Below are 27,474 nucleotides of genomic sequence, written 5' to 3'. Positions count from 1 at the left end.
TGTATTTGTCAAAGGAAAGAGTTGGATTGAATGACCCCTTCCCAGAGCTACAGTCGCCTAATTTGGTGACCCTGGAAGGCCAAGGAGGCGCCTTTTTCTCGTGGTCAAGTCTTTAACCTGACTGATGGAAGAGTGGAGAGATGGGAACTCTGGTCAGCTCCACAGCCAGACCAGTCCCCGCCTCCGCCCAGAGCTCAGTCCCGCCCAGAGAAAGGAGCCCCGGGCTCACGGCTGCGTGCTGAGCCGTCCGGAAGAGCCAGGTTCCAGGGACTAGTGTACTGCCACGTCAGGGCTGGGGGCTGAAAGCTTCTCCAGCTGCTGCCGCCGCCGCTGTTACAGGAAGCCCGGGAAGAGGTGGGAGCTTCTTCTCCGCCTATCTCGCTTTCCTCGAGTCCCCAGCCTGCATAGCCGGCCAGCTTTGAGTCTGGCCTGGGAGTCTCAGCCGAGCCCAGAAACATGAGGTCCCGGGCTTCAGCTGGCACGGTGGGGCTTTGGTCGCGGCTGCTGCTGCTGCTGCTGCTGCTGCTGCTGCAGGCCGAGGTGCTGCGATGCGCCCAGCTGACTTTCGAACTGCCAGACAGCGCCAAACAGTGTTTCCACGAGGATGTAGAGAAGGGGGTGAAAATCTCCCTGGGTTATCAAGTAAGGCGGGGTGGGGTTGGAAAGGGCTTTGGGAGACGAGTTCTCTTCTGCTTTGCCTTGCAGCTGGGCTCTCCCATCTAGGCTGCAACCTCTCCTATTTCAGAGAAGAGGATTCTGTGTGTGGGAGTGAGGGGGCAGACCTGGGCCGCTTTAAAAGACCGTGCTACTTGAAACTAGAGTGCCACCTCTCCCCCGTTCCCCTTTTGCATTTGGTCTCCTTATATAGAGATAAGTAATTTAGAGGTTAAAGGACGCGGCAGCTTTTGGCTGTCTTTTTGCAGGAACATTCCAAGAAAAAATAGGACCCCAGAATTTAGAGCTAGAAGGGACCTTCGAATTCATCTGTTCAAACTTCTGCATTTACAGAGGAAGCTGAAACCCATAGATGTTAAGTGACTTGCCCAACGTCTTACAGCTTATCTCCCCTCCCGACCCCGCCCCCCCCCACTCATTTCCCAATGTCTCCTAGTGTTTTCAAGAATGTCACTATTCTCCCAGTTCTTTTCACCTTGGGATCATCTTCCATTCCTCACTTCCCAACATCTCTGTCACATGTCCCCTTTTCACTACCCTTGTAACAACGACTTATTACCCTTTGCCAAGACTATCACAGTAGTCTTCTCAGGTTCCAATGAATCAGCTGCCAAAGTAATTTTCTTAAAGTACAGGTCTAGCTGTGCCAAGATCTTCATGCTCCTCTTCACTAAGTCAGTGAACGCTGGTGGCTCCCAATTACACCCAGGATGAAATGCAAACTCCTCTGTTTGGCATTTACAGCCCTTCTCAATCTGTCCTCTTCCTACCTTTCTAGTTCACTTCGTTTTATTGCTGCCCACACACTCTACGATCCAGCTGCCCTGGCTGGCTTGCTGTGCCCCACGCACATATACTGCCTGTCTTCCATCTGCACTTGGCACCAGTTGCCGGCAATGCTCTGCCCCATCATCTCTTCCTCTTATATTTTCTTGACATTTGAGCCATTTGATTAATCTCATATCTGTTTTGACAGCTTTGGTCACTCTGAAGACATCAGTTTTCATCCTTGTGAGACAGCCACTCAACTATTGACTTGTAACTTAAAACTTTCATTGAAATAATAGTGAGTGAAACTTAGGAAGCACCTAAAAGCTGTTAGAAGTGGGAATAACCAGAGTGCAAAATGAACTATAACCTTAAGCAAGACATTTCACCAGCTCTAGCTCTCAATTTCCCCATTCAGGAAATGCAGGAAGTGATCTCTAAGGTTTTTGCCCATCTAACATCCAATGCTTTTAAACTACAACCAATTTGGGGGCTCACATCATATAGCTTCTGAGTGGCAGTGATAATAAAGGCCACACGAGGGAGCCTTTGACTGTCTCTTTGACAATTCTTGTTCCTAGTGCTACCTTAATGATTTCCAATACAGTGGGGGAGACTAAACTTTGTGTTTTAGTGTGAAATTATTTGGTGAAGGACGTTTGGGCCCCAAGAGCTTCCTAATTTGTATTTCAATCCTAAGTATAGATAGTTTAAAGCTCTAAAGTCAGATCTGAGAGCAGAGTAAAAAAAGAAAGCCTTTTTTCTTTCAGGTTCACATAATCATGATAATTCTTTTCTGTATTGTTCTTTCTTGTCAGCCTGTTTAAGCAGACTTCTTGATAAACTGCCTAAACTTGATTTTTTTCTACATTAATAACAAGAACATGTGAAATGCCTGATTAACATTCTCAGGACAATAACAACATTTGTGTAAATATGAAAAATTTGAGGTTCATAGAAGCCTTGTGAGATTAGTACTTAGGTATTCATTATCATCTTCATTCTACTCATGAGGAAAAAGAGAAAAACTGATTTGTGGTCACATGACTACTGTCAGAGACCTTATTTTAGGTGAGGGTTTCTTAACTTCAAGTTCAGAATTCTTTTCATACAGAATCGCCCTGCCACCCAATGACTTGGATGAAGTGGAATCATAGTAACTCAGAGGAAGCAAATTGGACTCCAGTGATCTCCAAGGTCCTTTCCAACTCTAAATCTATGAGTCTATAATGAATCTCATTAATTGTCTGGTCAAACTCTGTCCTAAAGCAGGTATCCCCTCTACAAAATGTTAGCAGGAGACCCATCCAGCCTCCTTTGAATACCTCCAGTTTGTCTCCCATTCTGTTTTCAAACAGTCACAAGTTTTAGGAATTGTTACCTTAAATTAAGTCAAAAATCTGTCTGTATATAATTTCTACTCATGGGTCCCATCTCTTCTTTCTTGTATCAGACAGAATAAGTCTAATTAGGAGATTTCTAGTTAACAAAAATCCGGGATTACTAATGTTAATTCAAAATGTCTGTAACTCTGGTCCCAAATGAAAGAGTTGAAATATAACAAGTATAACTAAAGTACAACATTAAAGGACTATATAGATCATCTAATTCAGCCTTCTTATTTAATGGATAAAGACCAGAGGCCCAAACAGATTAAATGCCTTGCACAGGTAAGAAGTAGCAGAGCCAATTCTCAAACCTAGGTCTTCTGATTCCCAAGGTCCAGCATTCATTCCACTTCAAGTGTTGTAGAAAGCATTCGTACAGTATGAGAAGTTGGGTTAGATTTTTGTATAAGGTTCCCTCTAAGACTATAATTCCATGAAAATATGGATGGCTTTTATTTGATTGGTATTCATATTTGTTAGTTCAATTATTTGTTTTCTTAATGCTTTTCATGTATTTTAAAATGCCAATTGGCCTTATTTTCTCCTTCTGGGAATGAGAAGCCTTGGGGAAAATTAGATTTAAGGTTTAAATTGCTTCTCCAAGGGGGTAGGTTCATGTTACTATTTAAATCTTTATCCTATAACCTAAGACCTTATAATCTCCCTTAAGCTCCCCACTGAACATAGAACAAAGTGAAAAAAGGAAAAGCCATTACTCGTGGCCATGACTAATTCCTTTGAGACACAATCTCAAACTTCTCATGCTATTGATCTTCTGTGTCTTATTTCTGAACCATTATCCAGGGGTATCATTCTGTTAAAGGGCACCAACAGAACATATTGGGAATTGCTTTTGTCTATGTATGTTTTTGCAGCAAAGTAAATTCTGATGTCCTGTTGGGTAACTATCAACTCTCTGGGGCCATTTGTGGTCAACAGGTCATTACTGGTGGTCACTATGATGTAGACTGCTTTATTGAAGACCCCCATGGAAAGACAATTTACAAAGAAACCAAGAAGCAGTATGACAGTTTCTTTCACCGAGCAGAGATCAAAGGAACCTACAAATTTTGCTTCAGTAATGAGTTTTCCACCTTTTCCCACAAAACTGTCTACTTTGACATTCTAGTTGGAGATGAGCCCCCCATCCTCCCAGGGATGAGAAATAGAGTCACTGCATTGACGCAGGTGAGTACATGTAAGCATGTTTGACTTTCAGCCTATCTGGATGTGACAGTAATCTAGTTTACCTGTCTGACAGGAAAATCTACTTGCTTGAATTAGAGAGAACCAGGGCCAGGCCTTCTTAGTCTCTGGATCATATTGTCTTTCACCTTGACATCGAATATAGTCCATAGAACTTTCTTGTAACAGAAGTTATTGTTAGTTGTCATCTTGCTAAACACTGACTTTGAAATCTCTGTTCATTCAGTATAGTTGAGTTGGCTTTATTCCTCATTTTATCTTAGACTTTCATAGGCCTTTCTTGTCTACAATTAGGGACTATTAGGAAATTAATAGAGCTGTGGAAACTTAGAATAGAAAGGATCATCTGTCTTAATCCCTTTAGTTTTATGGGTGAGAAAGCTGGGAAAAAATTTAAAGGATGGACTGAAAACTTCCTTATGTTGGAAGATTTATTAAAATTCACAATTTTATAACCAAAAATATCTCTTTAATAAATATGAAATATAGTAATGTTAACATTTTCTTTATTATTGAAGAAAGTAGAGATGCAGTCATTCTGAAATTTTCTTACTAAATTATTTCTTGACCAGTTTTTGAATAGCTGAGAGCAATTCCAACTGGTTGCAACTGATTTCCAAATAATTTTATTCAATTCTAATAGATTCATCCTGCTTATGGACAATTTTGATTGGTTTAAACTGGTTCACACCTGTTCCCATCATTTTACAGCTTATGGCTTTGTGAAAAGTTTTATGGATTACTGTGTTAGTTCACACTCTTTTCCCAGAGGAGTCACTGCATTCTGCAGTGGATTCTTAGGTTGACAGTAATTTATGGGCTTTAAAATCTGTTTGGTTTTTCCCCTCCCAGATGGAGTCTGCTTGTGTGACTATTCATGAAGCTCTGAAAGCAGTGATTGAATCTCAGACACATTATCGACTCAGGGAAGCTCAGGACCGGAACCGGGCTGATGACTTGAATGAGCGTGTTTCCTACTGGTCTATGGGGGAGACGGTCTTACTGTTTGTGGTCAGCATCAGTCAAGTGGTGCTTCTGAAAAGCTTCTTCACAGAAAAGAGACCAACTAGTCGAGGTGTCAACTCATAATTTCTGGGCACATATTGTTCCTTGAATCCTGCTCACTGAAGGAAGTTCAATCTATACCTTTCACTTAGGGAGTTGAGTGCACAGTTTTACAAATTCTTAAAATTTGAAGAAATACAATCTTCTCTACATTCTGTTGGCTTGTAAAGTCAGGTGACAGTGTGGAGGCAAAGCCACTATAAATTATTACAGTGCTGTTTTGTATGTTTCCAGTAACTTTGTTTTGTGCTGTCTTGTACTTCTGATTTGATAGAGCCAAGTAAGAAGAGAATGAACCTGGCTAACTGATTGGAAACTGGACTTAGCAATGATTTAGGAACAGCAACTGGTCACTCTTGAGAAATTCTCAAGGTTCACAGATTTAGTCACTCCCAAATGTTGCCCTAAACCTCAAGGCTCTTCAGTTTTCTTTCCTTATCCATGACAAAACAAACTTTTTCTTTTCTCCTTCCTTTCCTCTCTCTTTCTCTTTCCTTCCTTCCTTCCTTCCTTCCTTCCTTCCTTCCTTCCTTCCTTCCTTCCTTCCTTCCTTCCTTCCTTCCTTCCTTTCTTCCTTCCTTCCTTCCTTCCTTCCTTCCTTCCTTCCTTCCTTCCTTCCTTCCTTCCTTCCTTCCTTCCTTCCTCTTTCTTTCTTTTTCTTTCTTCCTTCTGCTTTTCTTCCCTTCCTCTTCCTCCTTTTCCTCCCTCCCTCTCTCTTTCTCTGTCCCTCTGTTTCTCCCTTCCTCCTTTTTTCATCTCTCCTCTTCATTCTGTTCCCTCTTTCTCTCTCCCCTGCCTCTTTCGCTCCTTCCTTCCTTCCTTCCTTCCTTCCTTCCTTCCTTCCTTCCTTCCTTCCTTCCTTCCTTCCTTCCTTCCTTCCTTCCTTCCTTCCTTCCTTCCTTCCTTCCTTCCTTTTATAAATTGGAGGTTATTATTCCTCATTGAAGCACTCAGGAATCATCTAGGAAAATATCTCCTGGTGCTTTTGGAAGTCTTTATACCCCAAAGTTTATAACAGAAGAAATACTGCAGGCCTAATCTGTAAATAAGTTTTTCCAATGGTCATTCTTTTAGGGGTACTATAGCTTTATGCTAATTTCTTTTCATTCTTGTAGGATGGAAGCCTATTTTTTAAAGATGGTGTGATAAAGCTAATACATTTATAGAACACTTTTCTCCCTTTTATTATAAGACAAGAGTTTGTATCTTATACTACTGAATAGGAAGTTATCAAGTAAGAGTAAAATCAAAGAATGTTTTGGCAAAGGGCTATAGACCTCAAACTTTTAATAAAGAACCTCAATTTATTTTGCCTTTGTTCTTATAAAAGATCCATATAAAAATCATACTGCAAAATAGATTATCCTAATGTTTGTGTGATTTTTTATGTGGGTATCCTAAAAATTCTTAGTTTTATTTTTTATAAAAGTGATGTTCTGGAAATTTGGAAACCAGTTAGGACTAGAAATTTGTTTTTACATTTTTCTCTATTATGTTATGAAACCATTTTTCAGAACTGCTAACTAATGGTAAGAAAAACCTTTTATGCATGAGAGAGCTAAGACAATCATAGTTCTCATAACTATGTTAAGTTGGAAATAAATACAGAACTTCCAGGTAGTTAGAAAACCCACTCTTTAATCAGGAATAAGGGATAGGCTTATCATTTAGTCATTACACAGAGTCAAAAGCTAAATACTATACAGAACCAAAGGCTTTGAGTCTCTGGGAACCACATCCCTGCGAGAAAGCCCTGTGCTAAGTACCAGCTCCTCTCTGGGAGAGAACACCATGCTGGCTGCTTTCTCCAAAGAGATACTGAACCTCAGAGTCTCTTTATATCTTTCAGGAAGCCTCCAAAGACTAACCATAAACAGGGCATAAACCACTTTGCAGTCAATAGCTATGGCATTAGGGAATGGTCACCTGTAACAAATTAAAGGCAAGGGTCAAACCCAGGAGCTGGACTTCTTGAGAGGAAACTTTTACCCAATAGAGAAACCTTTCAAAACAAACAGGTATTTAACTTTCAAACAAAATAAGTGTGCTTGGTACGGGGTTTCTTAAAGTTCAGAGGTAAACTGAGTCATCTAAATATTCACATTGACAACTAATATGATGAGAAACCATATAATGGCCTCTTGTAAGACAAACTGGAGGATGAAGTGTGGTATGGTGAAAAATACATCAACTCTGGAGTCAGAGGACCTCAGTCCTCTTTCCACATCTGGTGTTTTATATGCCTCCCTTGTGACCTTGGACAAGTCACTCAATTTCCTTTGGGCTTCTGCTTCCTTATATTGAATATGATTCATTCCAGCTCCATCCTTATGATGCTGTAACAGGCCAAGAAGTTTCTTTATCCCACTCCACCTCCTTCTGAGAATGAAGACAATTATGGTTTGTGGTCCTGTTTTCTCTACTTTTTTCTTGGGCAAAATGAAGTTAACAGACCCTCTAAAATAGCTTAGGTTTGTGTGGTGTTTTACAGTTTGCAAAGTGCTTATATCTGTATTATCTCCATTAGTCTACCCTTTGAGAGAGAGAGAGAGGAGCTTATTAAGACTCAGAAAACTTGTAATTTACATAGCAAATAAGGGTACTGATGAGGTATGAGTACTGTCAACCTGAATAAGACAAAAATACAAGAGTAGTAATAATAAAAGGCCTTTAAGTGAGGCAAGAAGATTATATACTGGGGTCCTCCCAGCACTGAAGCTTTGAGGTACCCAGAAAGAACACAGGGAACAGGGAGGCATTTGGGGCTCTGTGAATTATCCCTAGACTGGGAAGGGTGGCTATGGCAGAGGCTGAAGAGGCAGAGAGTGGTATGATCCATCCTTGGGCAATCTGTGGCTCTGGGATTGAGCAAGATCCTCTGATGGTCCCAAGCAGCAAGGTCACTAATGATTAGCTGCTTCATTTGGCAGTACCCAAGTTGAAGCAATCTTGAGGATATTTCCTCATGATGAGTTTAAACTACGCAGTACAGCTGGGTGATCTGGGACAAATCACCTGGCTTTTTCCACTCTAGGAGAGCTAGAGTTAGGGCTTAAACCTAGATCTTTTGCCTTGGAGTTCTGGGCTCACTCACAGTGATAGATACCCTGCATGGCTTCCCATGGTTCATAATTTATTATTCCTTTACTTTATGTAACTAAATATTTATTGTTTCTCCATAGACATCTTAATTGCCTAATAATGATGATGATAATAGCTGACATTTGTCTGGCTGTTTCAGTTGGTCTGATGTTTTATATAATATCTCATTTGGGCTTGGTGAAAACAAATGTCTTAAATTGCTTCAGTTATCCTATTCTACTTCCAGTTAATTTCCTTTGTTTCTACTTTCATTTTTTCTGTTTTGGAAGGAGATGCTTTGGAAGTCCTCCTTGCCCTCTAATTAAAAGCCAGTAGATTTCTGTAGAATAAAGAAATCAATTCAGTTTCCCTCCACTAGCAGGTGTTTTTATCCTATTCAGTCATGGCAGAAGGTAGCTCTCAGATATCTCATTTCTACTAATATTGTAAAAAATTTGCTTTTGCTAGTTAATTGCTGTTATTCACAAGAGCATATGTTAGAAAAGGGAGTGGGATAAATTTGAGTGATTTGGGGATGATTGACATGGATTAAAAAAAAAAGAACTCTTAATTCCTTTCTTAGATTCAATACAATGTATTGGTTCCAAGGCAGAAGAGCAGTAAGGGGTAGGGAATGGACATTAAATGACTTGTCTAGGGTCATGCAGCTAGAAAGTGTCTGAGGTCACATTTGAACTCAGGACATCTTGTCTCTCTAGGTCTGGGTCTCAACCCACTGAGCCACCAAGCTGCCCCCAAGGAACACTGTTCTTTTGAAAATTATACCCCAAAGAGCCATCTTCTTTTTTTCTCATGTTTTTAGAATCCTTTCTATGACTTGATAAACATTTATTAAGTACCTACTAAGTTCCAAGCACAATGCTAGGTCTTAGGGATGCAAATAAAAAGAAAGAACAGACAATCCATGGTCCTTGTGCTCAAGGAGATCATAATCTAATAAGGGAAGATAATATATCAGAGGAAGCTGAAAAGGGGAGAGGCTGCAAGTGTCTGAGTAGGAAGGGGTATAATGATAATGGTGGTGTTAAAAACAAGCAGAATAGCCAATGGCAAATGAAATGATTGGAATTTTGAGTCTAATAAAGAGAGGTTATGGGAGTTTTTTGCTCTGCCCTCTAATTCTCTAGTCCAAGAGGGATGAAAAGCAGGGTACTACTGAGGCTTAAGTAACAAAGGTAGGTAATCACTATAATGAATTTCTTGATGATGTGCTTAATTCAAGCAGAGCAGTTAATGGCTGCTCCATATTCTAATGTTGGAATTGGAAACATTTGGGAAGCCTAACCATCTTGTATCTGAAAGTGTCATGGTAAAAGGCAGAATCATGAAATAGGTGAAAATGCCTTTGGCATACTCCCATCCCTCCTCTTAGTGTCTCTTTTCTTTTTCTAGGCTTCATTCCTATTAATTTCCCTCCTCTCCTTCCCTATACACTCCTTGGATGTACACACACACACACACACACAGACACACACACACACACACACACACACACGAACACACACACCCTTATCTCTTTTTTTTTATTCCTGGATTGTTGTTAATGAGGATGAATTAGTAGTTGATGGTATCAGTTAATAAAAATTTAAAGTGTGACTAGTTAAGGGCAATTTTCACTTTAAAAGTGAATTTCTGAAAATTAGTGGTGGGGTGGGAAATAATCTTCCACTTCAGTTCTCTTTGGGATGTGAAGGTGACAGTCTATGCCAATTCAGAGGAGGCCTGGCAGGTTCTACAATGCTGGAAAGGCCTGAAAAACAGCCTCTGTCATACTGATGCAAATTGCCAACCAAAATATGGTAGTTTTGATGTTGGTCAAGGGAGACAGTAGCCACATTGATGAAATCACTGGCTTTTCTGATTTACTGAAATAAGGAAGGGGAAAGAAAAGACCCAAATGAATGAAACTGGAAGAACAAATATTTGGCACCAGTGGGAGGGCATAACACCCTAATGAAGAGACTACTCAAATCACTCCACAGAAACTAAGATGCCACCTTAAGAACTTTCCCTGGAAAAATATTCCAGATACTGGGAAGAATAATACAAGAGGTTTTAATCTCCAATATTTAGTTTGAGACTCAATGAAATATGCATTTCTAATTTCTAATATTAAATCAATTTTATTTAAGCTACTTAAAATAAAGATTAAGTATCATTCACCCTCAAGTTCCCCCTTGATTTAGACAAACTTCTCTCATTTTGTGGTCACGAAGAAAGCTCAGAGGGGGAAAAACCAAGATGGTGGAGAAAAGGCAAGCATTTGCCTGAGGTCTCCCAAACTTCCCTCTAAACAACTTTATTTTTTTTAAATAATATTTTATTTGATCATTTCCAAGCATTATTCATTAAAGACAAAGATCATTTTCTTTTCCTCCCCCCCAACCCCCGATAGCTGACACATGATTCCACTGGGTATCACATATGTTCTTGATTCGAACCCATTGTCATGTTGTTAGTATTTGCATAAGAGTGTTCATTTAGAGTCTCTCCTCTGTCATGTCCCCTCAACCGCTGTAGTTGCTTTTCCTCGGTGTTTCTACTCCCATAGTTTGTCCTCTGCTTATGAATAGTGTTTTCTCTCCTAGATCCCTGCAGATTGTTTAGGGACATTACACCGCTAGTAACGGAGAAGTCCATTATGTTTGATTATACCACAATGTACTAGTCTCTGTGTACAATGTTTTCCTGGTTCTGCTCCTCTCACTCTGCATCACTTCCTGGAGGTCATTCCAGTCTCCATGGAATTCCTCCATGAATTCCTCCACTTTATTATTCCTTTTTGCACAATAGTATTCCATCACCAACATATACCACAATTTGTTCAGCCATTCCCCAATTGAAGGGCATCCCCTCGTTTTCCAGTTTTTGGCCACCACAAGGAGCACAGCTATGAATATTTTTGAACGAGTCTTTTTGTCCATTATCTCTTTGGGGTACAAACCCAGCAGTGCTATGGCTGGATCAAAGGGTAGACATTCTTTTATTGTCTTTTGGGCATAGTTCCAAATTGCCCTCCAGAATGGTTGGATCAGTTCACAGCTCCACCAGCAATGAATTAATGTCCCTACTTTGCCACATCCCTTCCAGCATTCATTACTTTCCTTTGCTGTCATGTTAGCCAATCTGTTAGGTGTGAGGTGATACCTAAGAGTTGTTTTGATTTGCATCTCTCTGATTATAAGAGATTTAGAACACTTCTTCATGTGCTTATTAATAGTTTTGATTTCTTTATCTGAGAATTGCCTATCCATGTCCCTTGCCCATTTATCAACTGGAGAATGGGTCACTCACTAGACACAAGGAAACCCTGTTATCAAGCAGGACAGTCAGTGAGAAGGCAGGGTACTGAGAGGCCAATTAGAGAAGTTACTTCTAGAACCTGAGACAGCAAGCGGAACACAGAACACAAAAACTGTTCCTTTTGACTAGAGAAACATAAGCTCTGCAATTGATTGGAGGAAAGCTCTACTGTTTGAGCTGCTTGGAGAAAGTGGAATCCTATGCTTTGTTAAGAGTTGGCTAGAATAAACTGTCTTTTTCCTTAAGACCATAGGTTGAAGGGAAGGAATTTCCTCAAATATTTACCTATATTGCTATTTACTGTCCTTTAGGGCTCTAGAGGGAGAAACCCCTCAATGCCCAGCTAACTCACATAAATAGCTTTGTAGATCTTGGGCTTAAGGGAAATACTTTTCAATGAATGTGTATGCTGCCATAACAGCACTCAGCCAAGGCTGTAGATCTGGCAAGTTCCAGACTTATAGCTGCCATTTGCTAAGAGACCATAGCTCTCCATCAGTGATCCAAGGAGAGCAGGGAAGTGGCTTCCAGCCAGAAGGAGAACAGAGACCCAGAAAAAGATTCCCCAGCTGAGCGTTGACACAGGATACAGACGGTTCCTGAAAGAGAGGAAGGAAATGCAAATAGTGCCAAATACATTGCCAGGCACTGTGCCCAACACTTTTACAGATGTTATCTAATTTGATCCTAACAACCCTGGGAAGAAACTTTTATTATTATCCCCATTTTAGAGTTTAGGAAACTGAGGCAAACAGAAGTTAAGTGACTTGCCAGAACCACACAACTAGTTAGTGTCTGGGCCTGCATTTTTTAACTCAGGTCCAAATCAATACTCCAATTTCACTGTTGTTTTAAGAACTGCCTCAGCTGATATTAATTAATTATGCAATACATAAATTAATGCACTTAGGAAGGAAGCAGTGGAATAGAAGAAAAAAGGCTTCTATCAAATTACTCTAATAAGTACCATTTTAAAGAATGCTTTAAATCATGAATAACTCAAATCAAAAAAATCCTGAGGTTTGACCCCACACCCAGCCAAATAGTAAAGATAACAAAGGATGGGAACAATCAAAGGCAATAAGCATGTTTTTACATAATAGGTTGCTTCTAAAGTCAACTTGAGAGCCACACCAGCTAAAATCATTCCTCCTCTTCCTCAACAAAATCCATTTTTGTTTGTTTATTTTTGAGTTTTGCATTAGGCAAAAATTTTCCCTTTTAAGCAGAGTCCACAACTAGTGACAAGAATGGAAGCTAACTGAGGGCAGGCCCAGGGAAACTCCCTGGACAGAGTCCTGTCCTGGCTCACTTAGACCTCCCTGCTACAGCCAGCAAGCAGAATCTGGGGCCCAAGCACATCCTTTGAGGCCAACCACTTGCTGGTGGATGGGCAGGCATAGAAGCACCCTTGCAGGAGCAGCCTGGGCTCAGAGGAAGGTGCCCCCAGGAAATAGAAGATGGCACCACCCACTGAGGCTGCTGGGACCAGAGCAGCTAGCCATCCACTAGGAGGCTATTCAAATGGCCAGGGCCCCTGAGGGTGGGGAGGGCCCCTGAGATAGCAGGAGGCCAGGAATGGGAAGGGAAAGGGCCCTCCAGGCCAGGATAATTACTCTGTTCACCTGCAGACTTTACCACTCCAATGGCAAGAAGATTAGGTCCCCTGAAGGTTCAAGTAATGGTTAGCATTTTTTAGCAATAAAGTACTTTTAATTAAGGTATGTAAATTTTTTTCTTTTTTTAGACATTACCATTGCACACTTAAACTACAATACAGTGTAAACATGGGGTTTATATGCCCAGAGAAACCAGAAAATTCCTGTTACTTGCTTTATTGAGATCCTCACTTTCTTGCTGTGTAAACATCTCCAGGGTATGCCAATATTTAAAGAGGATCTCCCATTTTTGTAACTTCCTCCCCCCCAGGCCCATCTGAAGAATCTTCCAGGAGGGTCAGTTTCTTCTAAGTTATCCTAGTAACTCCCAGGGCCTTCACACTAATCTGATGATCCAATTCTGTTGGGGAAGAGTTGAGATCATTTAAATCTCAACTTCTCTGAAAAATGTTTTATGATCAGAATCACAGGTCTTGTTTGTGGTTAAGGAGGTTTCAGAAGAGAGGTCTAAAGGATTGTAACATAAAACTAACATCAGAGGGTTTTTGACTTTCTGGCCAATCAGAAGACACACATATTGCTAGAGATTTTGCTCTGTCTTCCTGATAATCACCATAGAAGACCCTACCTTCTCTTGCTCAGGAGTCTGACTACTGAGGAGTCACTGATCCCCTTTATGAGGTAAGATTAACCCAGCTAATGAAAGCTCAGTGGCCACAGCTCTGGACCTAGAGGAAGGAAAATTTAAATTTAAATCCAGCTCCAGACTCAAAACTGTGTGACACAAAGCAAGTCGCTCAACCTTTTTGCCTCAGTTTCCTCATATGTAAAATGAGCTGGAGAAGGAAATGCCAAACCACTTCATTATTGCTGCCATGAAAACCCCAAATAGGGTCAAGAAGAGTCTGATGTGATGGAACACCAGCCTAGCTAATAAGTGAATTATGCTTAATTCTTTGTTTCTTCAAGTCTACTTTTTTTTCCATTGTGACAGTTGGTGCCCAACATGGTGCCTGAGTTAAGGGATTACTACCCATTAGATAACTCTTTGGAAATGATTTCACTGGTAGACTTCTAGTCATTCAAATCCTTGCCAGCCAAGATAAGACCTACCATAAATGGAGTAGGAATTTCCTTCAGTAGAAAGGGAATAAGTAAACTCTAATTTTCTGGTAGAACTGATTATTAGTCACAGAAAGTACCTTAGGGAACTTCATAGGCTCCTCTTGTTTGAGGGAACCTGGAGAACACTAGAACCCAGTCATAGCACAAAGTGAAGCTAAACTGAATGTTTGGTTTATACTCTCCCATTGGCTTATAATATACAGAATATTCCAAATTTGACATAAGGAAGGGATTTTCATTTGCTTTGACTTAACAACTTCTTGTACTGCCAGTTGTGTGTCTCTTAGAGATTATAGTCCACAAAGAGTCCGGAAGGTTGAAGTGAACTTTTTCCCCACTATTAGAGACTTGACGTTCACTTTCACAGTGGAAATTTAGGAGGAAAACTTTGTTATTAGTGCTTCTGTGTCTGTTTTAAGTGTCTGTCCATTGTGAGGTGTCATCAGGCTTTATTCTGATAGAGTCCTCATTAGATCCATAAAGTGGTGCCCTTTCCTGATACAGTGATTGGTAGCAGCTGCCACTAGGCCAGCTTGAGCACAGGGACTGTGTGAGAATTCTGGATAACAAGGACAACCAATTGGAACACCATGGATTCAGGATTTCCTGGATTCCTATAAACCAAGGATCAGTCTGTGACTAAGTTCCCAGAGGTACTCCCTAACTACACTCATTACTACAACTACCTATTAATTAGGCCATTCCTGTTGAATCAAAGGGTCAAGGGCCAAGGGATTACCCCAAACCACATGTCCCCTTGAACAAAGAACCTCCAGGATGAATTAGAGATAAGGATGTTAAAGCTTTGCCAATAGGTGTTTCTGTTTATTCCCTGTAGTATGGCCTTTCCCTCTTCTAATAGTGTATTTGAGTCTAGACAAATCTCTGTTGCAATTAGAACAATTCCTCCTACAATTAGGGGAATTCTTATTGCAGACAGAGCAACATCTATTACAAGCAGAAGGATTAGATCTATTTCTCCTACATGCAAGTAAAATCATTCTAAAGATAAGACCATTTCTCATACTTCAATGGCAGGTAGAAAGTTCCCTGGATAAGTGGGGGAGAGCGAGATTCCTAAAACCTTACAAATTTTTTGTTTCAAACAAACTAAATCCTTTTTAGAAGAATGAAGGGTGAAATTTTTTCTCTTTTCTGTGGTCTGAACAGCCAAAGAAAAGAGGAAGCAAAACTGATACGGCAAATATTTCTAAAAGTTTGCGGTTCAAAATTCATTGAGCCTCAAAAGAGACAACTTGTAGAACAAATTTTGGTGTCCAAAATTAGTGAGCTGAAAGGAATCCCCTTAGAAACTCGTTTTATTCTGGAATCAAAGAAAACTACTGGTTCAACTGGGAATGACAGGTGATGTCCTCAAACGTGTCATTTTCCTTTTTTTTCTCATAATAGCTGGTCTGATATGTATAGGGTGGCACCTCAAAGTTGTTTTAATTTGAATTTCTCTAATCCAGAGTAATTTAGAACTTTTTTGCATAACTTATAGGTAACTTTGATTACTTACTCTGAAAATGCCCTTTGATCATTTATCAATAGAGGAATGGGTTCTATTCTTATAAATATGACTCAGTTCTCTATATATGTAAGAAACGAGGCCTTTATTAGAAAAATGTTTTTCACAATTTTTTGTTCTTATGATTATTGTGTATTTCGCTTCCACCTACTTTTCTCCTGCTTAATATACTCTCTCACTGCTTTCACTCTGTCCATCCTCAAATGTGTTTTGCTTCTGAACATTACCACCTCTAATTTGCTCTCCATTTAGCTTCCTCCTTCTCTTTTCCCCTTTCCCTCCTACTTTCTTATAGGATAAGATGGATTTCTATACCCAAGTAAGTATCTGTGTTATTCCCTCTTTGATCCAAATCTGATGGAAGTTTCAAGCACTCCCCCACCCATCTCCCTGATCTTTCCCTCCACATACCTCTTTTTTGTGAGATAATTTATCCCATTCTACCTCCCCCTTCCCCCTTCTCCCACTTCATTTCTCTTTTTCATCCCTTAATTTTCTTTTTTTTTAGATGTCATAACAGCTGACAACCATGCCCTCTGACTATATATACTCCATCTAACTGTCCTAATAATGATAATGTTCTTAGGTGTCTCAAGTTGCATTGTGTCATGTAGGAATGTAAAATAGTTTAATCTTATATTTTATGGTTTCTCTTTTCTGTTTGCCTTTTTGTGCTTATCTTAAATCTTACTTTTGAAAGTAAAATTTGCTCTGGTCTTTTCATCAGGAATGCTTGAAAGTCCTCTATTTCATAAAATACCCATTTCCTCCCCTAAAGAATTAAACGTTTTGCTGGATTGTAATTCTAGCTCCTTTTCCTTCCAGAATATAAAATGCTAAGCTGCCTGATCCCTTGTAATGTAGAAGCGACTAAATATTGTGTTATTTTATCTTTAATTCCATGATATTTGAATTTTTTCTTTCTGGCTACTTGCAATATTTTCTCCTTTTTCATATCTTAGTTCTTTTGCCTTATTAGTAAACCGTGTGCTTTATCCTTTCTACAGCATTCTGCTGGCTGGTAAGACCTCCTTTTGCTATCTCAAACCTAAAGACTCCATAGGACTACACAGCCTCATTATATTATCATTAAAAAAAATTCTTCTGCACCAGCAGCATTGATCATATCAGCAGGAGTGTTTATTACTTAGGGATCCAGAGGTCAAATTCTCATTTAGCCCTGTAATACATGAGCTTCTTGCAGGGAAGGCACTCTGTCAGTGTAGGGCTAACTGTAATGATGACCATAAATCTTGGGTCTGTGGAAACTCTCCCGGAATTTTACAATAAATGATAGGAATTTGGCCCCAGGTATTTTATTTATTTATTTATTGCTACAGAGAATAAAAATGATGATAGATTCTGTCTTGAATGTATTTAGTTTGCTGTTCAAACATTACAGAGCATTCACATATAATGCGCTTCATTCTCTTAAGTTATTTATCATGTAAAAATAAATGTTTTATTGCTACATAAAACATAATTGATACTTCATAATTATGCTTTCCTCATAAATTTCTCTTTTGTAACAGAGAATTGCTATAGTTAAGGAAAATGAACCAACATATTGGCTGTGTGTAACAATGGATGCATCAGTCCACACCGATATTCTCCTGCCTCTCTGCCAAGAGGAGGATTGTACACTGCACCATCAGTTATCTGGAGTTATTGAATTCATCTGAATTCCAATGTCTTTTTTGATGATTTATTTTTACATTGTTGATATTGTTGTGGAAACTGTTCTTTTGGTCTCTCTTCCTTTGTTCGGCATTAGATGTTTTGTTTTCTACCTGTCAGGCTTCACCTGGCATTTTGTTGCATTACTCTCCTATACATTTCATTTGTCCTATACCATTTTGTATTATAATGTTAGCATATGTGTTTACATCTCCCATTTAGATTGAAGACTCTATAAAATCAGGGATTATATCTCAATTCAACTTCCTCCTCTCTCTCAGAACCTAGCACTGGGCACTGTGCTACTTAAATAAGTTTTTGTTGAAGTGAATGAATTGGCAATTGGGAGAGCTACTTTAATTCTTTGGGACCAATGAGTATATCATTTAGGAAAGAAATAAACGTTTATATAGTACCTACTATGTGAGTCACTGAGCCAAGCCATTTACAAATACTGTTTTGTGTAATCTTTTCAACAACTCTTCAAGGTAAGTGCTGTTATTGTTGCCATTATATATAGTTGAGGGAACTGAGGCAAGTAGGGGTTAAGTGACTAATCCAGGATCACACACTACTAGGTGTATGAGGCTAGATTTGAACTCAAGTCTCCCAGACTTCAGGTCCAGAGCTCTGTCCACTTGATTTTGACCTACCTGAAAGAGATAGAAGAAGACATTTCAAATCCTTTAAATAGTACAGAAACATTTCATTTAACTTCCCCAAAATGTCTCAGCTTGCTAATCAGAGGAGATCCTGGCCCATAATTCTACTTGTAGCAATGATATAAGGTAGGTAGAGCAGGGATTGCTCTCTTGTGACTCTCTTGTGAGTCTCATGACTGAGTCTCAAATTATCTGATTCTGATTCATCATGTTTCCCAGCAGCCTACAAATGTCTAATGAAGAAAAAATTTAAATAGAGTTTTGGAGCCCGTTTCTAAGAGGTAATACAGTACTGTGGAAGGAGCAAGGGGCTTGAGGTGAGGAGACTGTAAATGTAGTTGTTTTGTCTTCATCATTTACTAGCTGTGTGTCTTTGAGCAAGCCACTTACCTTCTCTGATATGTAGTTTTATCACCTGTAAAAATCAAGGTAATACTTGTACTACCTACAATAAAGGGTCCTCTTGAGGAAAGTACTTTATCAACCATAAAACACTGTAGAAATGTGAGGTATTATTTAACTCTCAGATTACTTGTCTGTAAAGTGGGGCAATTGGACTAAATGACCTCTAAGCTTTCTTCTGGAACAAAATCTATCATCCTTGGGTAACTCTGGTTTTCAGGCACTGCTCATTATGCCTGAGAGGCATAACCATTGAAACTTTATGGGTTTAAAGCAGGCATAGACTCAGGAAAGATGTGTGAAATTGTCAGTGTGAGCATTAATATCTTGGAAATCAGCAAATATTACAAATCAGGGCTTGATTTATGGATGTATTGATTTACAGATTTAAGAAAGTGATGGAAAGATGTTAATAATACAGATTGAATGTAAAAAAGTGTCCTGCAGAGAGTTGATTATTAACAATACTAGTATTATATTAACAATACTAGTGCACTAGAATAGCAAGTTTCTTTCTATGTTCTCTGAAACATTATCTTTTGCGGTTGTTCAGTTTTTTTTTTTTCAATCATGTCTGGCTTTGTGACCCCATTTGGGCATTTCCTGGCAGATAGTAAGTGGTTTGCCATTTCTTTCTCCAGCTCATTTTACAGATGAGGAAACTGAGGCAAAACATTAAGTGACTTGCTCAAGGTTACACAGCTAAGCAATATTTGGAATTCTTCAAGTTTATGACTCTCAGAAGATTTTACCCCTTTTTACAGAATTTTAAAGGTAATAAAATGTGGACCTGTTTAAAGTTAGTAGAGTGTTTTTTTTTTTCAAAAATAACATTCAAATTGAGTTTACAGTTTGCATATTCAAGAAAGTTTTGTGAACATGCAGAAATGGATCTGGTGATCCCAAAGACTGGTAACCCCATTGTTCTGATCAACATCCACCTGGAATATTGTGTTCAGTTCCGAGAACCATGTTTTAGGAAGGATATTGATTAATGGGAGGCCATCCAAGAAGAAAGCAATTAAAATTGCAAAATACCTCAAGATCATGATTTACAGGATTGATTTAAGGAATTAGGAGTATTTTCCTTGGAGTAGAGAAGACTTCAGAGGTTGTATTATAGAAATTAAAATAATCTTTTCAAATTTTTGAAGGTTTATTATAGGGTTACATTTTTCAATGTCAGACTCAAGGCAATGGAGGGAAGTTGAAGAGAAGTAGATTTAGGATTAATATTTAGACCCTGCTTCATTCCTCTCCAGTCTATACTTGTGACTCTCTGGACTTCACCTTTATTACTCATCTAACTTCTCATCCTGGAACTTCCCTTAGTTCCAGGTCCAGGCCTTCAATTCCCCGAAATATCCCTTAGCTATGCTGGTACCCTTTCCCATTGGTCAGTTCTATCCAGGGGGTTCCATTTTGGTCCTTGGCCATGCTTCATTCATGTTTCCTGACTTCTTGTTATCATAGCCCATGCAGATTCCTTTTGCTCCCTTCACCTAGGCTATCCCCCTCATTTTCAGGTCCCTTTTGTTCAGTAAGATATGAACTTCTGTTGTTTATATTTGTATGCTCAGATACTTAGCACAGTGCCCAACCTGTATTAAGTGTCAAAGAAATACTTACTGCTTTGATATAAGGAAAAGCTTCCTAACAATTAAAGCCATTATCTCAGGAGGTAACAGTTTCCTCATTGTTAGAAGTCTTTAATCCAAGGCACTATGACTTTTTATTAAAACCATTCTAAGGAGATTCTTATTCAGGTATAGATTGGACTAGATGAAGTCTGAATAACCTCAGAAATGTATATGATGTGTTTAACTATGAGATTTTATGATTACATGATAGAGGCATCCAAGGCTAAAGTTGAAAGGGACTTTAGAGAGGAGGTAGTATGATAAAATGAAGAGGGACTTGATTAAGAGTCCAGAGACTGAGTTCAAGTCCCTGCCCTACTATTAAAAACATTATGACTTTGGACAAGTTACTTAACATCTCTGAACTGAATTTCCTTATCACTAAAATGAAAGTTTTATTAGGTGACCTCTAGGGTCCCAACACTAAATATAATCTATGAATATAAAGGCAAACCCAGAAAAACACTGAAAGATGAAAACAAATGAAGATCTTTTGCCTTAGCCTAAGGATGGGCTTATGAAGCTGCTTGTTGTTTGTCCTTTTTTTTTATTTTACAAAGAATGACATCAAGTGGCAATGTCTTGAACTGAGCTTGAGTTGGATTTAAGGAATCCAGAGTTACACAGTCATCAGTCCCACTCTCTCTCTTCCAGTCATTAAAGTCCATTGACAAAACAAAAATCAGAATAATTGGAGACTGCTTGAGATGCAGCAGATGACCTTGGCATCTTTGATACTTAACCAGGCTCTAAGCTCTCCGCAGGTCCTGCTTCAGCTACCTTCATGGTCATTGAAACAAACTGTTCTCATCTATCAATTCAATCAAAAGAAGTTTTCACATGCTTGGGATAGATCCCCACCCCCACCCCCACCCCCCGCCGCCGCCCAACTCACATACCTGTTAGAGGCTTTTTGGTTAACTTCAATCTGGTTTAGTCCACCTGCCAAGATCTTTTTACTGGGGTATGGTCACTGAGCATACTACAGCTTCTTGGCGCCCTAGGTGACAGGTTGGGGAAAAGTAAATACTGATGCAGGGTGAGCAGTCCTGAGAAGGACTCAGCAAACCTTCATATCAGAGGTGCTAGTCCTCCCAGAATACCCCATGTACTCCAAGGAAGCTGCTATTTATTTTCTGACATGACATGCTTCTGCTTTACTTTCCAAAGTCCAGATATGGGAGAGGGCAATTTGAAAATGAGATACTCTTTTCCTAGAACATGAAATATTTAAAGACAAGTGGTAAGAAATAGTAATAATTTGAGCAAGATGATGGAGACTTTAAAAGATTAGAACTAAGAGTTTACAATTTATTAATTTGAGACAAAATCTAATTGAAAGTTTTTGAATGGTAGAGTGAAAGAAAGTCAAAATTACTTGAGTAGCATGTACAAAATAGAATGGAGATGAAAAGAATAGGGAAATAAAAGGAAAATAATCAAGAAGCTTTACAACAATCTAGATGAGAAGAGATGCAGACTTGGCCTAGGCTGGATTATTTTGATAGATTACTGTTGAAGGAGTATGTCCAGAGAAGGGATTCTGGTACAGATTGGACTAGATAATCTCTAAGCTTCTATCAAACCCTGAGATTTTATGATAATTTTTTTCTTTTTAGTCTTTTCTTTTTTTATTGTTTCTGTTCAATTGTCAGCCTCCACTTCTCTTCCATTTTTCTTTCCTCATCTTTATGTTTACATTTCCCTGATGCTACTATAAAAATGTGTTGTTTGTATAAGATAGAACAGTTTATCTATAGATTGACTATAAGAGAAGGCCATAAGTTTTTCACTCATTCTCCTTTGGCTCCCACCTCTGGAATGTGATCATCTTTTCCAGCTACTCCTATTTGCCTCCCACTGGGAATATCATATTTTCTAGTTATCTCTCTAGGCTTCTTCCAGAGAGTGCTTTCTCTTAGCACTGTGTAGAGTAGGAACAAAACCCAATGTAACAGCAAAGTCTATAAAAGAGTCATTGCTATTTTGAGTTAATTTTTTGGACTTAGGGAAAATAGCAACTGGATTCATGCTTTCTTGGTTCTGCTTTGGAAAGTTTATCAATATTATTTCTGAACAATCAGCTCTAGAGCCGGCATAAATGGGGATTTTGAATCTTTGATGTCATTCCCCATAAGTCCTTAGTATTTCCCAAAATTCCCTATAATCTCTCCTGTGTCTCCACACTGGCGAGATCACATTATTGATATTTAACTGGCTGAAACTCCTCCCATGGCTCTTCTTTTGGGATGAAGCCAGCAGTGATGGTGGTGGGTGGGGACTTTGAAAATGTCCAACCAGCCATGGGCACATGGTTTTTATTTTGTATCCTCTTTATTCCTTGATTTTCTAATGATCATTTAATAAACCTCCTGGAATATAATATTTTTATTATTTGAGATTTAATTTTAAATTTTACAGGCCATAATCCAGCATGATTACTGACAATTACAAGTCAGAGGGTCTGTACTCTCTTTTTCTCTCATATGGGTACCGTGACTAGGCACTGTCCCCGTAGCGTTTGTAACTTTATATTCACAAATAATGAAACTTATAAACCAAAAGCTGTTATGACTGATCACTTTTTCTGTGCTGGCATTTGATACTAGTTAAACAAGAATGAAAAAAACAACAACATGCTAAAGAGTTGGAAAGCTTATAGGCTGAGATTGTCCTATTGATTGTGACAGGTGAAAGCAGCTGCAATAGGGACATGCTGGTGCCTCACTGCCAGCCACCCTGTCTCTATATTACCCCTTCTTTATGTAAGCACACATTGGGAGCTAAGCTTAGCTGTGTCCTGGAGCACATTTTAACTCTCTTGCGATTTCTCCAGGGCAAAGGGAAAACCACCTAAATCCCTTTAAGGTTCACTCAAATCTTACACTTCCTGGAGGCATACATAACTCTGAAGAGAGGATTTATTTATGCTTGCTGAAACCTGGTCTATCTCCTGTTTCACTATCAGATCAAGAGAGTTTTCTTTCCTACACAGCAGATGATTCAATAGATCTTTGAGTCAAGAAAATCCAAGTTCAAATCCCTCCCCAGACACTTACTAACTGCAATCCTGTGCAAGTTAACAACCACTGTGTGAAATTAACATAAAAATATTACTCAGAGTTGGCACATCATTTTCTCTTTCCTTGCTTTTTGACATAATTGATCCATGCATTCTTTAGTTCTTTAAAAATCAATAGCCTACCTAATAGCTTAGCTATACATCCTGTGTCAAGTTTATTGTTGATGCATTAGATTCAGATAATGTTAGGATTAAATCTTGGAGAGCATGTTAACCTCCTAAGAAGGAGAGTGTGTCCCCCTAAAATTATCCTTAAAGTCCAAAGCCTAATATCCTTTTAAAGTAATTTTAGGAAAGTTCACCAGTATCCTAGATCAGGAACCCAGATCTCCTGGAGAAGATGTTATAAGGACCATCATGATTTTAAATGGACTACAAAGATGACACCAATAGAGGATGCTTCCAGAAATCAAACACTACATAATGAGATTCTTAGTGAAACTTAAGACATAATGAACTGAACTGAATGGGGTTGAGCCCTCACTTTTATTCTTTCCATTCTTCCATTATTTTTCCTAATTGTAAAATTTTTGCCAAAAAGGGGTATGTACCCTAATGACTCCTTGTCAATGCACCTATCAATTATTATTATTTCTTCTACTCTTTCTTTTAATTATCCTAATTGTAGCTACACCCTCCATGAAATATATAATATCTTTTGTGCCCTTAAGCACCCTAGTGAGAGAATTGTAAATGTAAAGACTTCATATATGGAATGATTCATTGGTGAGACTGAAATGTTAATCTCCTAGAGAACCAAAAATGGGGAGACTTAACATGCTGGTCTCCCAAAGAATATGGTGGGGGGGAGGGGGAGAAAAGGGATTATGTGAAATTAACATAAAAATATAACACATAGTTGGCACGTGTGCATTAAGGTAGGACACAGAGTGACAGCACAGTTTCTGGCTTCCAAATGGGGTGGGTGGAAGCCCCCTTGAATGGCCTCTGACCTGGTGGCAGCATGATATGATGATGTGTCTGGACATCAGAACACATGATCCACACTATCCAATCAAAAAGCAAAGCAGGTATAATGTGGGCAAGATATAAGAGCCAGGATGAGCAGGAATGAATGCTCGCTGCCACTTTTTGGCTTGTGAAAGGAGCTATCTCACTGGCAAGCTGGCACTTATAAGCCATCTCTAGCAAGCAGTGCAGCATGGGGCCAGCTACCAGCAGGGACCCAATCGGGCTGGGAATCTTGGCTGGTCTCAATTTTTCTGGGCTCCCTGGCTACAAATTGGGAAAAGACCAGGACAGGTGGGGAATCTAGGACCTGATAAAGCATGGGACTAGAGATATTAGGTAGTTAGGCTAGTCATATCTTCTTTCTTTATTTCTTTCTCTTTACTAGTAATAAATTTAGTATAAAATCTCTGAAATTAATTTTTATTCATTACAGTTTTCTCAACTATAAATGGGATAATAATAGCACATCCTTCCCACATTTTTTGTGATGACCAGATGAGAAAATATTTGTAAAATTGCTTAGCAGAGGGCCTAGCATGTAGTAGGTGCTAATATAAAAGCTTGTTCCTTTCTCATTCCATTTCTTGGCCTTCTGCCTAGCACCAGCTCCTTCAAATCCCAATAGAACAGTCATTTTTGCTAGGAAGGCTTGGAAGGAAAGCTCCTTGTGGATTAGCTTTCCCAAAGGAAGAAAAGAAATGAGATGATGGAAGAAAATATATAAAAATAGGCATTCAGTTTTTTAAATGGAATGGATTTCATCATAATCATATGCTACAACTTGTCTAACTATTCCTCAATTGATGGACATTCCGTCAATTTCCAATTCTTTGCCACCACAAATGTTAGAACATATAAGTTCTTTTCCTTTTTTCCTGATCACCTTAGTATGCCTTCCTCCAGAGAAAGAACTGATAAACAGAAATAAGTAAGATATAGTTTTATATACATATATCTTATCATTAAATGATGCTTTCTCTAAAAGGAAAGAAATGAGGGGTTAACTGGGTATTTTAATGTTCAAATAAATTAATTTTAAAAAATGAAATGTATTTGCAAATTCAATTTTGCAAAATTAATCTCTGTGAGGGTAATTTTTGATGTATATATATTTCATATACCCTCAATACTTAAATAGCAATAAATAAACATCAAAAAGGCTAACAGTGTTTGAGAAACTTACTATATCCTCAAAATAGTCAGGTTTTTATATATTACCTTGTTGAGATTGTAGGACAGATAGTTCAACAACTTTTATTTTTCTCTCCCCAGAGATACTTATAGCAGTCAAATATTGTGACTCATACATAGGAAGGCTGCTTCATCTATTCATTCTCCCCTACTTTATCAAAAATTAACTTCCCTAATTACACAGGTAGATAGATGAATGGATACTTCTTTGGTTTAGAGTATAAACTCCCTAGTGGAATCTGCAGTCTTTATTCATGTCTTATAATCTGAACATCTGGAATGTCAAACATCTTTTTGTTTCTTTTAGTTTAGACCTGTGATTTAATTGTAATAGAGCATACCCAGTGAAGAAACTCCTTCGACTAATGCAGATTGACAACTGCTTTGGAACTTAAATCCGTAGAGAATCTTCTAAGAACACTTAGAGTAAGGAATTTGACTAGGGTCACACAGCCAGGATGGATGAGAGAGGTTGTACTTGAGCCTAGGTCTTCCTTATGCTGAGAAGGCTGACTATATTCTCTCTGTCTCTCCTTAATTATTTATATCTACAAATAATGATTATTTCTCCCTTCTACTATATGCCAACCTGTTCATTGAAAAACAACAAAATAAAAATTTAATGTTCCTAAGAAATATTTATAGATCATAAGACAAAGTCCCACTTTGGACATTTCAAAAAATGTATGTCTCATTCTGCTTTTAAGGCCATTACCTTTTTAAAAACAAACAAAAAAAAAAACCCATTATTTTATTTGGTCATTTTCAAATGTTATTCATTAGAAACAAAGATCACCTTTTTTTTTCCCTCTCCCCCTCTCTCAACCCCTCCCACTGACAATGCATGATTCCTCTGGGTGTCACATGCGTCCTCAAGAAGAGTGCATTTCCCTGCTATTGGTTTCCATAGTAGGGTGTTCTTTCAGAGTCTCTCCTCCATCATATTCCCTCCAAACCTGTAGTCAAGCTGTTGTCCTTCCTCGGTGTTTTTACTCCCACCATTTGTCCTCTGCTTGTGGGTAGTGTTTTTTTTTATCAATGGTCCCTGCAGGTTGTTCAGGGAAATTGCATTGAAACTAATGGAGAAGTCCATTACGTTTGATTGTACCACAGTGTATCAGTCTCTGTGTACAATATTTTTTTGGCTCTGCTCCTCTCACTCTGCATCATTTCTTGGAGGTCATTCCAGTCTCCATGGAATTCCTCCACTTTATTATTCTTTTTAGCACAATAGTATTCCATCACCAACATTTACCATAATTTGTTCAGCCATTCCCCAATTGATGGGCATCCCCTTATTTTCCAATTTTTTGCCACCACAAAGAGCACAGCTATGAATATTCTTGTACAAGTCTTTTACTTATTGGCTCTTTGGGGTACAAACCCAGCAGTGCTATGGCTGGATCAAAGGGCAGACAGTCTTTTATTGCCCTTTGGACATAGTTCAAAATTGCCCTCCAGAATGGTTGGATCAGTTCACAACTCCACCAGCAATGAATTAATGTCCCTACTTTGCCACATCCCTTCCAGCATTCATTACTTTCCATAGCTGTCATGTTAGCCAATCTGCTAGGTGTGAGGTGATACCTAAGAGTTGTTTTGATTTGCATCTCTCTGATTATAAGAGATTTAGAACACTTTTTCTTGTGCTTATTAATAGTATTGATTTCTTTGGCTGAAAACTGCCTACTCATGTCCCTTGCCCATTTATCAATTGGAGAATGGCTTGATTTTTTCTACAATTGCTTTAGCTCTTTATAAATTTGAATAATTAGACATTTGTCTGAGGTTTTTGTTATGAAGATTGTTTCCCAATTTTTTGCTTCCCTACTAATTTTGGTTACATGGGTTTTGTTTGTACAAAACCTTTTTAATTTGATGTAATCAAAATTATTTATTTTACATTTTGTGACTCTTTCTATGTCTTACTTTGTTTTAAAATCTTTCCCTTCTCACAGGTGACATGTATACTATGCTGTGTTCACCTGATTTATTTATAGTTTCCTTCTTTATGTTTAGGTCATTCACCCATTCTGAGTTTATCTTGGTGTAGGGTGTGAGGTGTT

At 38.7% G+C, this 27,474-nt stretch overlaps 1 protein-coding gene across 1 annotated transcript; it reads left to right on the top strand.

The window, feature by feature from the left end:
* Window positions 1-200: 200 nt before the first annotated feature.
* On the top strand, window positions 201-6,460 carry TMED3 (transmembrane p24 trafficking protein 3). The gene is made up of 3 exons (XM_001368323.4): window positions 201-642; window positions 3,771-4,019; window positions 4,890-6,460. Exons 1-3 carry the CDS (start codon window positions 457-459, stop codon window positions 5,124-5,126), a joined length of 672 nt encoding a protein of 223 aa, XP_001368360.1. The 5' UTR covers window positions 201-456; the 3' UTR covers window positions 5,127-6,460.
* The last annotated feature ends 21,014 nt before the right edge of the window (window positions 6,461-27,474 follow it).

This window comes from Monodelphis domestica, chromosome 1 (assembly GCF_027887165.1).
Source record: "Monodelphis domestica isolate mMonDom1 chromosome 1, mMonDom1.pri, whole genome shotgun sequence".
NCBI classification, from domain to species: domain Eukaryota; kingdom Metazoa; phylum Chordata; class Mammalia; order Didelphimorphia; family Didelphidae; genus Monodelphis; species Monodelphis domestica.
Note: the sequence above shows the minus strand (reverse complement) of the source record. Positions and strands in the feature narration are given on the sequence as shown.